Below are 18,605 nucleotides of genomic sequence, written 5' to 3' on the forward strand. Positions count from 1 at the left end.
ATATGTATATATATATATATATATATATATATATATATATGTATGTACACCTACAGAAACCCCGCACTAAACGCATGTAAACTTTATTTCCCACCTTCTTTATATCTGAATGTTAGCATTAATCTATTTTATTTTTTATTAAAACATAATATTCACACTTATTGTGTTCAATTTATTTAGTCTTCACAAACGTCTCTACTTTGCAATCGTGAGAACGCGGTCTACTTCCGGCTTCCGGTTAAAAGCTGAGCGTGACGTATTCCTGTCGCAGGAAATATGGGAAATGTAGTACACATGCGGACTATATGCGAATTTCTTTGGCGTATATGACAAACAAACCATGGCACAACACCAATATGATTGTTTGCACACTAAAACCATGAATTATTCGCCAAAAATCTTGTTTTATAATTATTCCAAAGACAGCGTTTAAGAGGTTTGCGGAAGTGGACGCGAACTACATGTCCCGCGCCGACGCGTCGTGAACTCCAGGCAGTGTAAACAGTACTCCAGGAACATGAAGAGATCGGATGACAGTGAGAGGGAAAAGAGGAGAAAGGTATCGCTTGTACTTTTCTCTCAGTTAGTGAGACAGCACACACACTTGCAGAGTTTGTGAGGAGTGTGTGTGTGTGTGTGTCCAGGCTGCAGTTGCATGCTCTGTTTCTCTGGGTCAGGAGCTTTTCCAAGCCTGCGCGTCTCCCATTGCTGGCGTTTTCCATCTTTTTCCTTTGATTTTTTTTTATTAGGTATTCCTGCGTGATTGCATGCTGACAGCAGGAAAACAATAAGCTGAAAGATGGCACTGCTTTCTGGCGCCAGTCCTCGTGTTGTTGTGTTGATAAATATAGTTTGGCAAACAGCTGCAAAGATCTGTGCTGGAGAATGTTGATCGAGGAGAAATAATCGTGACAATGAATGAAAACAGGAGATAAAACTGTTATCCCTCTCATCCAGGCGTAGACATTTACATTTATCCAAAAAAAGTTACCCTTTTCAAGCTCAGTTTTAGTTTAGAATGATAGTCACTGTATAATCTATGTCATACACAGTAATCTACTATCATTGGTTAAAAAAAAAAAATAGGAAAAAAAGGCCTGAATGCTTCACATGCAACTGTTCACTTTTCTGGAGAGTTGAATGATTTCATACAGTTTTCATCATTACTATTTATCAGATTATTCCTTTATATTGCATATAATAACCAGGTTTTGTCAGAAATCCCTAAAATACTGAATTATTTATCTTCTCACTATGCATTCTAAAAAAAAGGGCACTAAACTGTACCTGTACTCCTTGTCACTTCATCTTTTACATGAATATAGTGTACTTTAAAATGATTTCAGATACGTAATTGGACCTTGGGATGTGAGACGATAGTATCGGGAATCGGCGATAGATTCCAGCTTTCACGATGTCTATCAAGTTGGATGATTTGTCAGAAGGCGTCCTGTCTGCGGCTGTAAGAGCAGCTGCAAAACTAAAGTGTGTTGTATTTCATAGTAAGTGTTTCCTTTTCGCAAGTTTTGCAGTCCTGCGCGCTCAAAACAAGAATGGCCTTAAATTACGACACTGAAGCAGGAGGTTGTTTATCAGAGGCACTTCACTATGCAAGAATTCAATAAGTATCTCTGCCGCTGTTCAACACAGAGCGCATACATGAGTAGTTTATATCATTTTATTGAAATTTTATGATGAGCTTAATTACGTCCTTAGATTTATTTACAGTCCCTACTTCAGTTTTGGAAGCATTCCTGATTTCATTAATGGGTAAATACTGAATAGACACTACTGCTGGCCTTTAACACAGTTACACTGTTATAGAGGGGATTTATTTATATCCGGTGTCACCCAGATTAGGAAGGGTTCCCTTTTGAGTCTGCTTCCCCTCAAGGTTTCTTCCTCATATCGTCTCCGGGAGTTTTTCCTTGCCTCTGTCTCCTCTGGCTTGCTCATTAGGGATAAATTCATACATTTACAGTTTATATCCTGAACGTATTTATTTCCGTAAAGCTGCTTTGTGACAGTGTCCATTGTTAAAAGCGCTATACAAATAAAAGTGAATTGAACTGAATTGAATTAACACCGTGTCCACCACAATAAATAAAAATAAATTGCGTTAGAGTGGTGGAAATCACAACCCAGCATTTTCTGCATTTCTTAGAGATAGGTTTATTATTGAGTTCTTAAAGTTATTAACTTATCTGACCCTTGGTCATTTTAATATGGGTTTAATATGGGTTTCAAATCTCAAAACTCAAAAAAATGTCGCTTATAAATCATGTCAATTTGGGCACGTTCATGTCCGGGAAAATAATAATAAAAAAAAAGCTCTATGACTCCAATAAACAGGAAAGTGAAATATTATTGTATGCATTTTAAATAAGGAGGAGAATATTTGAAATAGTTGTATCATTTTTGTACATAAATCTGTACTGAAGGTGTCCTCCGTAAAAGTTTGAGAACCCCTGCTTTTAAAGTACACTACATACACTTTTCCATGGAAAAGATACACCCAAGGTACGAAAAATGTCCAGTTTAGTCTGTAGCAGCTTGTGGCTATAGATTTTGGTTTGGAAGATGATGTTATTATCGACATCGCTTCAAACAAAATTAAGTTGAGAGGCTATGACCCATGACTTATGCTATATTATACTATCCAGTACGTTTTTATAGTAACCCTGTAGTAGGCATTTGAGAACCAACAACATACGGTCATCCAGTGTAGAGTCTACTGGCTTGTTTCGAGTGCCTGCAGATGTATTTTGGTTCAGCTGTGCACAAGCTAATATTATTAACCAGGGTTGCCAGGTTTCATCAACCTTTCCACCCCAACCACGTCTAAAAATAGACACAAAAAATCTGAAAGTGGCCCAAAGAATTCATTGGAAAATGGAGACACAATTTTCTCCTTTTTTTCCACAGTTTTTGCATGTGAAACAAGGTCACGGTGGTGCACATGCATTTCTGATGCATGGCCATTATCCACTTCATAATCCCCCTTTCTCTCTCAGTATCTGTGCAATATATTGTAGAAACGGTTCTGTAAATCATAGACGCACAGCCTACACAGTATCTGAACTTTTGCTGTAAAACAAGATCTTGGTGGCTGCATATTATAGTAAATTAACCCAATCTGGCAACCTCATTATCTGTTCTGTCTGCTGCTCCTGCCTTGAGTATGGGGCAGAGTGATTCCTGCCCCAATAGGCTTCTGTTAATGCTTGTTGCAGTTCTCATTTGTGACCACTAGGGGCAATAATAACTGTATAGAGATAAATGGGGCAGTGAGCACTGCCCCATGATTGTGCAACACCTAGAAAGGCGAGCAGATCAATGGAAATATGGCTTATATCTGTTAAATAGCAGCGTTTTTAAAAATTGTCGGTCACCCAAAAGAGGTAATTAATATTAAAACGGAATTTAAAATGTGTAGCGCTGTGAATGAGGACATTATTATGATTAACATTTGTTAAGCAGCTGATATAAACCTAACCTGCCCCTATGGAGGACCTGCCCCTGAGTTTAATACCCTTCTTCTGAGCATGTTTTCAGGCTAACTATAAGTCGATATCCAATCCTTACGCCATGCTGACATCCGCACAGTAACCGAGTCTTCGAGTTTTGTGAACTTATATTGCCAAATGATACGAAACAACGAAACAAAAATACATCAGTGCATTGGGTCAGATAGTATCGTAAATCTGATACAATACCAATCCACAAGCCCAGTTTAAGCCCAGTATTGGATCGGTACATCTTAATCGCAATCGTGACTCTTCATTTCAAGTTCATTTTAATATCTAGGATTTGGCTCAGGCTCATTTTTGTGTTTCTTTTTGCTCATTATGATTATAGTAGATGTATTACCAAAGTTGAGGCTAAAACTAAGAGCTTTATATATCCTTTTTAGTCATTGTTTGCATAACAGCATTAAATTAAGATCATTTGCCTTTAAATGTTGTTTGTAAAATTGCCAAAAAGCTTATAAAACGTTGCATTTTTGCAGTCTGTTTTTCTGCTTAATGAGGCAATTCCATCACACTTAGCTAATTTGCAGTCTGTCAGAAAGCCTCATTGACAGCATGGACAAAATGTGTAACATTTGTTGTTGATGCCGTGGTCACTCCAGGCCTCTAATCGAACTCCACCCCTGTAGTGATGCCATTGTTTCAATGCTTTGTTTATCGCCACAGTCATTGAAAGAGGTGTGAAGTTGTCACGGTTATGGAGTATTATTTCTCTGTTGCTTAGGATTTTTATGGCATTTCAGTCTGAGTTTATTAGGCTTGTGGACACACGAGTATCTTTCATGATTATGTAAATTTGAATTATGCAAATGTAAATTATGTAAATGTTTTGATAATGTTGATGTGTCTTTCTTTCTTTCTTTTTTCTTTTTTTTTTTAACATAAGCACATTATTATTGGAAGCAGTACTTGTCCTGAGGCCATGGTGTCTCTTGTAAATTGCTGAAGTTTGAAGTTTTTTGAAGGGAACCAACCTGATTATTTATGTAATTAGAGGGTATTTAAAAAGAAAAAAGCCATAATGAGTACACGGGGGCTTTTTCGTTGTATTTCGTGCTGTTTAGCATGTTTTCCAGTGTCCTGTGTGGGTTTCCTCTGGGTTCTCTGGTTCCCTCCCACCTGCCAAAATCATGCCAGTAGGTGGATTGGTGACTCTAAATTGTGCCTAGGTGTGAATGAGTGTGTGTGTGTGTGTGTATTATCTCTCATATTAAGGGAGCGTTCCCATCTTGCGCCCAGTGTTTCTGGGATATGATCCGGATCCAGTGGGGAAAAAGTATTATTATTGTTATTATTAGACATAAAATAAACCCCCCTCATGGCTTAACCTCATATCTGTTAAATTTCTATACATTTAATTTTGTGAAAGTAAGTAAACACTTACAAGAAAAAAAAAACACAATTTATAAGCAAGATTAAATCAAACAGCCTTGTCAGGAAGAACACATGTTTTTCGATGCTCTAAGATTTGTAAGTTAATGTGTCAAATCTTCAGGTTCTGATCCACAAGTGATCTAACATGCCTTGTGTTTATATGTGTTTCTGTGGCATAAAATCAATACAGACAGAGATTAATTAATGTTTTTTCCCCTTCTTCATCTCTCTTGCTTTTTTCTCCATCTCTCTTGCTTTCTTCTCCATCTCTCTTGCTTTCTTCTCTCTGTGTTTTCTGTGTGAAGCTACAGAATGTAGAAAAAGAAAACAGGGATCAGATGATCAGATCAGCCACTGACTTACAGTTATGCATGGCAGACAGACAGGCTGGCAGACAGACAGGCTGGCAGACAGGCAGGCAGGCAGGCAGACAGGCAGACAGGCAGACAGACAGGCAGACAGACAGGCAGACAGACAGGCAGACAGGCTGGCAGACAGGCTGGCAGACAGACAGACAGATAGGCAGGCAGACAGACAGATAGGCAGACAGACAGACAGACAGACAGGCAGACAGACAGGCAGAGAGGAAGACAGACAGACAGGTGATAATGATCTAGTGTTAATTATCGGGGCAATATTGGTGTGAAATGCGGGACTGGGATCGAATCTGGTGTCGTCTTTTTTTTTTTTTTTTTTTTTTTTTTTTAAGCTAAAAGCGCAATCCCAGTTGTTTTTCTCTCTCTGTCACCTTTCTGTTCAAACTCTCTCTCTCCTTCCTTTTCTTTCTTCTGATGAACAAAAGACGTAAGGAAGGGAAAACTCCATGACTCCATGGCTAAATGTCTGAAAAACCGCAGAACAGTCAAATCAGTGGACTGGATTTTATGCCTGCGGCTTGTTACAGTGAAAAACTGCTCTACTTTATCATAATAAGTAATAAGTGTGGACACAGGCTGTAGTCTTAAACGAAGACATGTTTGCTGCTATTGCTCAGACACTTGGACGTAACCCGCCGTGTCCTTTCGCATGTCTCAGAAGAGACTGTGAGTGATTTGTCTTTTAAAGCTTTTTTTCTTTTTCTAAAATTGCCTCGTCCTCGGTTCAGCTTTGCCAGGGATTTCCTACCCATATGTGGCGCACATGCATGATGAAAAGCCTGTTCTAATTATCATCCTGTACCATAAAAACGGCATGTTGTTGGCTAATAGACTATTAAAGGATGACTTCATCGCTTAAGAAGTGCTCTTACACGGCCCTTTACCCATAGAAATACAGTCAGCCTTATTATTTGATCTAAAAGTGCTGGACAAAGCGACTGGTTTTGACTTAAACAAAGCCGGCTGCCTGTGGAGGCTCAATTAAAGTAGATTACTATAAATACTGCTTATTGGACATGCAGTTACATGTACGTACAGGGTTGTAGATTTTTTTTTTTTTGCGTTAAAACAGTGACAGAACCTGGTTTGGTTTGTTCGCCATGTGGGAAACACACGCTATATCTTACCACATGTAACCGGTGAAGGATCCACTACTCCGTTTGACACTTTGTTGACAGGATAACCTTGTCCTGTGATGAAATATGCTTTTGACACACTAAAAAGTGCATAAATGGAAAAAAAAAAGGATGAAGAGAGAAAGATAAAGGATTTTTTCACCTGACTGGACTATAAGTAATGACAGCAGAGGGTTGCCAGATGTTCCAAAGCTTTTTTTTTTCTCTCCCTTTTTTTTTTTATTTCATCCCCCTCTTCGCCTATCAGTCGAAGTGGCTTTGGCTCATTGGCTTTCAGGGCTCGTGTGTTTGCCGGAGCAAGCTGTTTAGGCTATTTAATTCCTAAACACTCATTAAAATGGTTTGTGTTCCCCTTGGCAATTCTGTTAAATTAACAACTAGCTCCGGCTACAGGCTGATTATGTGACCACACAGCCCGTCTCGGTTAATCGATTCCCCTCCCTTCTAAAATGGCTCCCTGTAAATTAGTGTAAAGCTAACGATTTACGGGCCCTCACGTCCAGGCGCTGTCGTGTCGGAGCTGATGTTTTAGCGTGGAGCGGTGTCACTTTCGGCCTAATCAGCAGCTTTCTCCTCCGTTCCCTGTCTCCATTACCCGACACGTGGCCAGCCTCTATTAATGACTCCATAATGGAGAAATAGTGCATGCTGTTGGCGTAAAGCACACTCAGGAATACATAAAAACCAGCTACTTGCGAGGCACGCCGCGCTGTGCAGCGCTTCGACATTGGAAAATGAGGGAATGACAAAAAGGAGAGAGGAAGAAGGATCAAGGGAGGTAATGCTCCGTAAACCTCCAGATTTCATCAGGCGCCTGTCCATAAAGAGTGAGAAAGGAGAGAGGAAACAAGGTGGTGGAGTGGGGTTAGAAAAATACTGCCCCGGCTGATAATGATACCATTACACTAATGGAGGTAGCAAATGAAGTAGCAGCTCGACACTCCTGCTTTATTACCGCAGGGTGGAGGGGGGACTTCCTGCTGCATTCCTAATGGCCACAGCAGTGAGTATTGATCAGGCCATCATACCGCTAATCCACACACACATTACCTGCTGCCACAATGACATGTCAATCCTGTCACCGTTGCCAATAGCTACAGCTCACCATGGCCTTTAGCCACACGGGGCCTCCGTCTGTTCCGTCTCCTGCTAACTCATTCCCTCATGCACCCTGATTTAGGGCTGGAGTGGGAACGTTGGGATGGTTTTATTTTGAAAGAGAGAGAGAGAGAGAAAAAAAACAAGAAAATGGGAGGCAGGGAAGTGTAATGGTGCCTGGTGATTAAGTAAAAGCAGGGCATGGATGAGATGAGATTTTTTTTTTTATTATTAAAAAAAAAAGAAATGGAATGAAGGAAGCACGCTTGTATAAGATGCCACTTTGGATAAATAAATGAATAAAAAAGAAAATAAATAATAGGAAATGATCAAGGATGAAGTAAAAGCAGTAAGGCCTGGTTGGCATGGTTTTATTTTGAGAATTGAGTAAGGTAATGGGGAACTCGGATTAAAAACATTCAGCTTTGACTTTTATTTTAAAAGAGCAGCAAGTCTCGGAAGGGTAATAGTACACAGTGATTAAGTAAAAGCAGTAGGGTTTGTTTAATTAAGGACCAAGGCATTATCTGGTCTCCTGCCTCTTTATGGCTGGTCGGTGTTTGAGTCGAAGTAATGAGGGAGCCGCTGTCTTCACTAATGACCTTGTGCTGTAAATAAGGACAGGCTCAGCTGACTGCTTACAAGGTCTTTGTTTAGCTTTTTCTGACATGTGCAATTAAGCCATGCTGTTTTCTAATAGCAGCGTAATCACTAAACATAGTAATGTTTAGTATAGCAAAAATAGCGATGCTATTTTAACTTTCAACTTCAGGATGTGTTTGCTGCATGTTACATATTGTTATGCTGTTTTCCTCACTTTATAGCATTATTCTGATTGGCTCCTATTTGAAAGAACAAAAATCCTGTGGCTCTTTTGAAGCTAATCGCATTCTCTTTGGGTAGGAAATTCACAAAATTCGTCTCTCTAATGATACCAAGTTTTAGGCACCATCACAAACAGCTTAAAAAAAATCACGTGTAAAATTTTCCACTTTCCTCAAATGTAGTTTGGTTTCCAAGGTTCGCTTTATTAGTTTTGGAGCAACAGGACTTGGAAGGAATGAAAGTGTGTCTATCTACTTTTCCATAAATACTTTCCCAAATCTTTATAAAGTTCCTGCAAACAACATCTGTAAGCTGTATAATATAATTTTTACATAAACTGTTTAAAAAAAATAGCAAAATGTACAGATTTAAAGTAGAATTATATAATCATCCGAATAAGTTCTAGCTAGGAAATAATAATAAAAAAAACACATTTAAGTTGATTAGAACTATATGAATTATCCTTTTATCAAGTAAAATAGTAACGCGTACAAATTAAAGTGCTTAGAGTAATACTTCTAGCTAGAAAAACAGCATATAGAGAAATTTAAATTCAAAGTAGGTCTATATTTTCACCTGCATAATGCTAGCTAGTAAAAAAGTAAACATTTTCAATTTACGTTTAATGTTGGCCTAATAATGTACTTATATTTTGAATTTAAATTAATACATTTTTTGTTGTTTTACTAGCTAGCCATTACACAGATGACAATATAGTTCTACTTTGAACTTAAATTAAATAAAATACTTTTATGAAACTTGTTATTATGTTTAGAAAGTAAATTACTTAAGACTGGAAATTTGAACAATTTCAAAGATTCAGTATGAAATTTTAACATCAGCTGCAGTAGTTTTTTGGTATTGTTAAAAATGTTTGAAAGCTGTTATAAGAAGATGTCATGATCCCTGTGACAATTTATCACAATGATCGAGACTACATTGCAATATTTCCCAGCCCTAATTTATATTTTTTTTCATTTATTGAGTCTGTTCAAGTTTGAGACCTTCTTGTTACAAGGCTAAAAATTGTAAAATAGTTGCAATTGTAAAATAGCTTTCCTTGTCCTAGCATATTATCATTTGCATAATGTCTAGCTAGTAAAATGGTAACTTTGGCCTAATAATTAAGGTTTACTTTAAACGTAAATTTGTAAATGTCTGACCCATTAGCATTATGCGGATGACAGTAGTCCTATTTTGAACTTAAGAAGATGATAATGTCTAGAATATTCAGAAATTTCGTAAGTGTATGAATCTAGGTTTCAATATATGGAGCTATGTTATCTGTCTGACTTCTAGCTAACAAAGCAGTAAAATTTACAAGTTGAAGTTCAGAGTAGAAGTATAATATTAAAACTTCTAGCTTTATGCTATAATTCCTACTTCTAGCATTGGGAAGCGAGTCAAATACACTCCTATTTAAAAATATAGTAAGTCACTGAACGCTAGCATGAATGATAGTTAGTGAAAAGTCGTAATGCCTCAGAACATATCAGTGTTAAGATGTGTGTTTGCAGTGACTTACTATATTTTTAGCATGGGAATGTAACCGTAGCTCCTGTACCATGTTTAGCTTTTGACTTGTAATTATGGAAAGTTCAGAGTTCCATCACTAAAGGATTAAAGCTCAATTAACATGGCTGAAAGAGATCTTACTTACTGTAGGTACAGCAGTGCGGAGCAGTACGCCCTGTCCTGCCCCTGATTGCTCTGTGCAAACTTTAGCATTAGTGTTAGCCTTTTTTTTTCTTTGTATCAGCACATCTAGCGCTAACCTCTGCTCTGGCGCTAATCAAACGCTTTACCTTAAGGGGAGCACTCATTCAAGCCTCTCATTATGAATGCTCCCATAGCCATAAAGATGTATATTTATATATCTCCATCTCGCAGGCTGTCGTGGTGGTAACTAGTTATTGATCTGGATATTTAGTCATTTCTTTCTGCTTGGCCATCAATATTCGGCTAACGTGTGTGTGTGCTATGCTTGACCCTGGCCCCCGCTTCTGTCTTGGATCCCATCGGAGTTTAGTGATATACTATTCGGAAAAGCAAATCAATGAGTGAATATGAAGTTTGCGGTGTAATATAGGGCGACCCCGGGGCCTGTGGTGCTTGCATTGATCCCTTATGTGGACTTAGCTTGATTTGTCTGTCGCGAGGCTTCTATACACTGTGGGGGATCAAACATCCACCATGACTTATGTACAGGTTTTTAAAATTCAGACCCATATCTTTTATTATTCATGGTCCTTTGGAAATATGGATATTGCTGAAGGAGCTAACATAATGACAGTGATATTTTATTCTCTTAGCTAAGTGCCACATTCATACACACCCCGAGTGTGTAGCAATGCAGCATTTGATGTGAAGGCGGCCGATCACGCAAACATAGCGCGATATTTAACGACATTTTCATCATACACTCTATTAGGACTTTTAGCTTTGCTTCCGAGTGCCAGGTTTATTTAACGTCTACAAAACAGAGCAAAGACCGGAAAATAAACCATTCAGAAATATATACGGAAATGTATTTTAAAATCCAATTAGCTACTTATGGTGAGTAATGTTGAAGTTTTTCATTGGCAGTATGTTAAACCAAAATTATTGGCACCTCTCATTAAAATGAGCAAACGCACACTCTTACGAAAGAAAATGTTTTTTTTTTGGTTTGTACATCTTGAGGAAAAATAAAACACAGGGTTACCACATCAGACAGGGTTCCCTAACGTTTAATGTTTAACCCTTATTTTAAGGAACCCTTTCTCACAGTGTATGTGGATTTAGATTATTATATCTGATATTATATCATGATACTTAAAGACATTTCTACGATACATGAGATGCATCACAATATAGAGGTTTGCATAACAAACTGCCAACAAAACAAAATCTTTGCCAAAAAGAAAACTGTGTTGGACAATATTTTTATTTAATGTATACAAAAATAAATGACTTAATACAGTAAACAAGGGGAAAAAAAAATCTGTAAAAAAAAAAAAAATAATATTTTAGAATTTTTAAGATTTAACATCACAAATTAACATCAAATCAGCTGCTTTGTGATGGATTTTTAAAGTTCAAGATGCCTGTGGTTAAAATAAAATCAGTATGCCTGTGCTATCTCAGAAAAGTGTGTAGCGACAGAATGTATAATAATAATAATAATAATAGTTATTATTATATAAATTATTGCCCAGCCCTAATGTTTGTTTGTTTGTTTGTTTGTTTATTTATTTATTTATTTATTTATTTATTTATTAAGTCTGGTCAAGATTGAGTTAATAGGTGTTATAAAAAGTTATCACAATGCCTTTGGTATCCATAAAAAAAGTGTAGTGACATAATTTATCATGATATCGATATTATAATCATAATATTGCCCAGTCCTAATGTGTATTTATTGATTTAATGACTCTGTTTAAGGTTGTTCTCTATTTTTAAAATTCCGAATAGCGTCATTTGCTTGTATAAGCGTTTCTGCATTTTCTTAGACTGATCTCTTATTTTCTGCTAATCCTAGCACAGATCCCTTCCTTAAAAACATTTCCAGACTTGCAGAACATGAAAACTAGGTGTTGTAGAGTGTTTTAATGTGATTTTATTAATACACTTCACACCATACTCCAGTTCTTGGCAGGCAGTAGATTTGATTTTTGTTCCTCACGGAGTCTCTCTCTCTCTCTCTCTCTCTGTGTGTGTGTGTGTGTGTGTGTGTGTGTGTGTGTGTGGTGGTGGGGGGGGGCGCACTTTGTTATATATAAATGATCATACAGAGTGCTACATGAAACACGTCAAGCGTAGTGAGTTACCATCCTCACTGACCTGTCCGATTGGAGTTCATCTGTCAGCATTGGTGTGATCGGTGTTAATATATAGTCAATAATCAATACTCTCAGTAAGCATAGGAGCGTCCCAGAGGACTGGTGAATACACACAGGATTGATCTAGTACCCTAGACATGGATGGGTTATCTGCTGAATGTGGATGTGTGTGTGTGTGTGTGTGTGTGTGTGCACATGGAGAAATTGTGTGGGGTAAGTGGGACTCATCTTCTTTTATACCATAATCAATTTATCTAATATATCACTTATATTTCACTTTCAAGTGTCTTTTGTTTCTAATACCAGTGCTTTAGGTATAAATAAAACCCTGCAGTGAAACAGAGTTTGTGTTACCACCCTGAGCTTGATTATTTTCCAAAGACAGCACTTCCCAAAATGCTTTATTCCTCTTATACTACAGCAAATTGACATTATTTACATTTTGTAGTTTATTGACTAATGCCCCTTTGTACTGTTTGTGTTTTTGTAGTTATGTTTAAAGCTGTGGAACATGTACGAAACAAGTTAGTTCCTGTTATCACTTAAATTATAACCACTATGTAATCGTCTTTCCTTACCAGACTCTCTTTTTACTCTCTCTTAAAGTTAAAAAGACAAAAAACCTCAGCTTGTCACGTTAATGAGAAATTAGAGCACACAACCTGAGGACTTTCCTGTGGTGGAAAACTTACTGACTGTTACAAAGCTCTGACACTGGAGACTCCTTCCAAAAACGTTAAATAAACATCTCATTAAAGAAAGCTTTACCATATCAACGATTATACACTTTTCTTTGTTAAACAACACATATTGTTGAAGGAGTGCGTTAATTTAAACTTGTGATTTGCCTTGTAGCTGTGACTACTGTCAGAGCTGCCGTTAATTGAAAATTAATCAACACTTTCCGACGAATCAGAATTGATAATTCAGCGCTGCTGTGGTAGAAAAGAGTATAAATATTTCACCGAGCCACTCATGCTGTTCTTTGTAGTTTTTTTTTTCTTTCACCTGCTCTGGCACACATCGCGGCCCCACTCTCAGCTGTTTATTTGCGAATTTATTTTCCTCTGTAACGGCTCACCTTTTCTTGTAAAGGGAAACGGCAGGGCTTTTGCCTGACATCTGCTTCCCATCGCTGGACCTAAAGCTCTTATTGGCTCCAGCTACAGGAGGCCTTTTTCACAAGGCCCTGTAAATGCTAACTGTTAATTTGTACATCATAAGTTCGTTTCTATAAATGGGAAGGTAATGAAAGTGACTGTAAGTACCTGGCGTGTGTGTCGGAGCCTCAGGCGGGAGACGGGGCAGTACCCCGTCGTACCCCCCGCTGAATATGAGAGAATGTGAGCGGATGCCAGCTACGGAGGAGCGTAGTTTGGAGTTCGTGCCAGTTAGGAAATCCTGAGCAGGCCATGATCCACCTGTGAGCAGTAGGCAGAGGAACAGGCCAAGTCTGCTTTATAGACTTGTTTTATGGCATCTAATGGAGTAAATAGCTTCCTGTTGTTTATGATAGACGCAGCTTTTATTGAGATGAATGATTGTTATAGTTGCCTCTTGGTAACCTGTCGCTGAAAATACTGCACAGACAACAACCCCAGATACACGACTGATAAAAAATGCTATGAAAGTTGATGGGGATGCAAGAAATGGACTTTACCTTGTGCATATGTGGCTAGTTTTTTTGTAAAACATTTTTGCTAATGGTCAGGCACCGTATACACATTTAAAGTAGCATGCAGCAGCAACACACACACACACACACACACACACACACACACTATATGGCCAAAAGTATGTGGACACCTGACCATCACACCTATATGTGGGTTTTTCCCAAACTGTTGCCACAAAGTTGTCTAGAATGTCTTTGGGTCTCTTAGTTCCAGTGAAGTGTTTGGGTATGTTTGGGTCTCTTAGTTCCAGTGAAAGGAAACTGTAGCATTACAATTTCCTTTCACTGGAACTACGAGACCCAAACATATTCCAGCATGACGATGCCCCTGTGCACAGTGAGCTCCATGAAAACATGGGTTGCCAAGGTTGGAGTGGAAGAACTCGAGTGACCTTCACAGAGCCCTGACCTCAACCCCACTGAACACCTTTGTGTCAAATGTACTGGATCTCCAACTGCACCCCAGACCTCCTCGTCTGACATCAGTGCCTGACCTCACTAATGCTCTTGTGGTTGAATGAACAAATCTCCACAGCCACGCTCCAAAATCTAGTGGAAAGAATTCCCAGACTTCCTTGACTGTCATAGCAGGAAAGAGTTGACCAACTCACTGTTAATGCTCATATTTTTGGAATGGGATGTTCAACAAGCACATATGGGTCTGATGGTTAGAGGTCCACAAAGGTTTGGCCATATAGTGTGTAATCTGGCAGTTGAGCCACAGATTGTGTTTTGTGTAATGCTGCTGACGTGACACCCAACATGTAAGAGCGGAGAGTATGCAAACTTGTAAACCTGCAAAAGTGGATTTGTCAACCGTTTAGACGTCTGCACGAAGTATGTATCATTTAGGCAATGTGTGTAATGGGTTTTCAACAGGAAGATGCTATTTTACCCAAAACCAAGGGGGGTTAAAAATCTTGAGCTTACTACTGAAGATAACTGATAACCAGGACTGTAATATTTAGCCCATAGTTTCACCTACTAATGAAAGAGTGTGGACACTTTTGCACCAAACTATAAACTATATGGTTGGGTGAGTATGCCAGCTGCACACTGGTTAACTTTTTAAATAGCTTCTGTGTACCTGAGCTATTATCATTCATTCATTTTCCATACTGCTTATCCTACACAGGGTTGCAGGGAGCCTGGGGCCTATCCCAGGTGTCTTAGGGCACAAAGCAGGGGACACCCTGAACGGGGTGCCAACCCATCGCAGGGTACAACTGCACACACGCACACGCCATTTGAAAATGCCAGTCAGCCTGCAGTCCATGTCTTTGGACTGGGGAAGGAAACCCCCAAAGCGCAAGGAGAACATGCAAACTCTGCACCCTGGGCGGAGGCGGGATTCGAACCACCAACCCCGGAGGGGCGAGGCAGCAGTGCTAACCAACGAGCCACAGTGCCCTCCTTACCCATCCTCTAGCTATTAACTTTAATCAAATGCTCCCAAATAATCAGGATTTCCAGTTCATATTTTTGGATGGTTCTCGTTTTTTTTTTTTTTTTTTTTTTACCTGTATGCTTATCAGCATAACTTTGGCTCATGCATTTCAAGGTTAGGATCGCCATGCCGACAGTTTGACGGGCAGTCTGTCAGAAGCAGGGTGTGTGTAGTAGCAGTGTGATTTTTATTTGTGGAAAGAAAGCGAGAGAGAGAGAAAGAGAGAGAGAGAAAGAGTGACACTTGAGTGGTCACTGGTGCATAACACTTGCCTCTCAACACTGTCTCCTCTTCACTTAACCTTTGACCATTAAAACACACAGACACACACACACACATACAGACACACACACGCACGGTTCTGAATGACGACAGGTTGTTGTTGGAGTGCTTGTCATGGTTCATCTGTCAAAAGCAGGCTGATTTAAGTGTTCTCTCAGACACTCTGTCTCACAGACTTTTCTTTCTCTTCTCTTCTGTTCAACCAGCCATAAGTTTATCTAAAGCTGCTGTCATCCACATGATCAGACTTGCATAAAAAAGTGCACCCTTCCTATCTGCCTGTCTCTGGTCATATTTTTCTGTGTTGATTTGAATGAGATCCGGAGGGGTCGGTAGGTCACGAGCTGTGTGTGTGTGTGTGTGTGTGTGCTCTTGCATTCGTCTGATGGTGAGGCGGGCATAAAGAAAGCAATCCCAGCATGCATTTCTGGGGTGGGCAGCGGTATATCTGGAGCTGTGTGAGTCATTGGGGTGTGCTCAGCATACACAGCATACACAGCACCTCACAGTTACACTCAGTTTTGATTTTAATTCAGAGTGCCATGGTGCTGTTTGTATGCATATTGATGTCATCTCCATTTTTAATATATAACATATTTGTCAATATTTGGAAATTATATAAATTTCCATTATAAAATCACGCATGAAAACGTACAAACTTGATAACAACCACAAAAACGGTTCAAGCTACAAGCAAGCTTCCTAACAGGGTCTACAAAAGATTGTGTCTTTCTTTCACAAAATAACAATAAATGAGCAAAATAAAATGTGCATTTTGGGGTGTTTTTGCTTTAAGGTGCAAAACACAGAGTGGTGTGTACACAAATAGATTCATTTTGCACCCACAGTGTGATTTACAGCAGCCTGAAAGTCATTTGCATGTGCAAATTAGTGCGATCGAAGGGCAGGTATTACATTTGCTGAACTCTGTTTCTGTGAGTTTCGGTTTCACTTTTCCTGCAAGCCTCTTTTAGAGACGAACTTGCAATTGGTTATGACAACAGTAGCAAGTAACAGTACAGTAGTAGTAGTACAAACAGTAGCAGTCAAAAGTTTTGGCACACTAGATTGAATGTATAAAGGCATTTTGATAAAAGCTTGTGGTTGAAATATGTTTCTAGGATAAATAATGATGTTCATGTGTATGTGTAAATTTATTTCTGAATCAAGTTATATATTTTAAGACATTATTGCTATGAAATATCTAAAAATGTAACTGGAACAATGAAGTTAATGACAAAAGGGTTAAAATCACTTTATGGTAACACAATGTTAGTGTTAGTGCCAATGTTCATTTTGTCTAAAATGAGACTCCTTAATATTTGAATGAATTGAAATATGCTAAGAGTTTTGAATTATTTCAAAATTTTAATGCAGTTTTAAAGAAACTTGTTTCATTGATGTGTGTGTGTGTGTGTGTGTGTGTGTGTTAGTTATATGCTTTACTTTCCCTTTTCTCTTCAGGATCTGTACAAACACACTGACAGCACAATGTCAGACCCCTGACTGAAAAAAAACCACACGAGTCTCGCTAATCTAACCCTCCGCTGTTGCACACACACTTCACACACGTCACACACTCTTCACTAAGCGCCACTCTGTGTTCAGTCTATCGCTGTTTGGAAGTGCTGCAAGTGCTTCTTCTGCTTTGTCACAACAATACGGATTAATACGGCGGATCTTTAAACTCTGCCTGTGTGTGTGCGTGTGTGCGTGTGTGTGTGCTGTCTTATCGACTCAAACAGGAAGGATCCCGCGTCATCCTCCTCGCCTCCACTGCCAATTACACAGCGGATCATTAACTTCAAGGGTTTAAATGTTCCTACACTGGTATTACCACACTGAGCTCGGTCTCTGACAGATGTACCCGCTTTAATTCACTGCTTTTTTTTTCTCCCCCTCATCCTGTAATTAATTTATGTATCGTCTCCCCTTTACGTCGTTCGTAGTAATCAGGTTTGCCGTGGCAGGAGGAGAGGCGCTTCTCCGTTGTCATGCCACTGATTTATTCTGAGGTTCAATCGGCTAATGTATTCAGTGAATGAAAGGTAAACAGACGATAATTGAGCTCGTGTGAGTTTGTGGATCACACGCAGTCACTTGACTGACACGTTAGCCTGAAGGCTTTTTGACGGTAGACGGAGAGAGTGTTGGGATTTTGTACTTTTAAATCAGTGAACCTGGTGTTATTTATTTAGATGTATTTTAATATAGAAAGTTCAAGACTTAGTATTGTTTCCGTATGCTGTCTGTGTTGTTGTTGTGTTGTTGTTGTTGTTGTTGTTGTTGTTGTTGTTGTTGTTGTTGTTCAATGCCAGGTGTACACTTTACAACAAGAGAAATCCTGTCATGTGATTAGAGCTCATGCTGGACAACTCATTTTCTTGTATTGATGGAGAAAATTGCATCGCAAAAGTCTTCATCCCAAGTTAATGGCCTTTAGGCAGCTATAGCTTCATCCTTGCTAAAGATTGTTATCAGCAGATGGAAAAACTCCCACCGATGTCTCTAAACCTGCAACCATATCTGATTGGTCAGAAGGTGTTGATTCATTTTCTATAACAGCAGCTCTGACAGATTGCTTCATGTTTGTATTAATGTACTCGTTCTAATGCATGTGAACGGATTTAAAAAAAAAAGTATGATAAAAGTGGTGAACTTTTCTGCGAGGACACTTCTGGAAAGCATTATTGGAAGGAGTCTCCAGTGTCAGAGCTTTGTAACAGTCAGAGGTAAAGCTGTAATTTTAGGTTTTCCGACATGGGACAGTTTTCAGGACTTTGCGCTTTCCTGGTTTCTCAGTGACATGAATCACTTTTTTTTTTGTCCTTTTTTTAAGACAGAGGTTTATGAAGGAATGAAAGATTATAGCTGCTATTATAACAAGAACTAACTTGTTTCACAGATGTTCCGCAACCTTAAGCGTAACGACAAATGGATAAAAATGTGACGTGTTATTTACTGAATAAAAAAGAATTTGTGTATGCAAATTGTTATAGTATTAGAGAAATCAAACACCTCAGGATATACTGTTATATGA

The 18,605-nt window shown here is 38.8% G+C and overlaps 1 protein-coding gene across 2 annotated transcripts in view; it reads left to right on the top strand.

Annotated features, from left to right (window-relative positions):
- Positions 1-358: 358 nt before the first annotated feature.
- Positions 359-18,605, top strand: part of fto (FTO alpha-ketoglutarate dependent dioxygenase) — a 167,281-nt gene continuing 149,034 nt past the window's right edge. The window contains exon 1 of one of the 2 annotated variants that reach the window (XM_034299680.2): positions 359-559. In XM_034299680.2, coding sequence (XP_034155571.1) covers positions 518-559 — 42 coding nt within the window. In that variant the 5' untranslated portion in view covers positions 359-517. The remainder of the gene's footprint in view (positions 560-18,605) is intronic. The other variant, XM_026937454.3, reaches the window with a different exon arrangement.

The sequence above is a fragment of the Pangasianodon hypophthalmus genome, chromosome 25, assembly GCF_027358585.1.
Source record: "Pangasianodon hypophthalmus isolate fPanHyp1 chromosome 25, fPanHyp1.pri, whole genome shotgun sequence".
Taxonomy (NCBI): Eukaryota; Metazoa; Chordata; class Actinopteri; order Siluriformes; family Pangasiidae; genus Pangasianodon; species Pangasianodon hypophthalmus.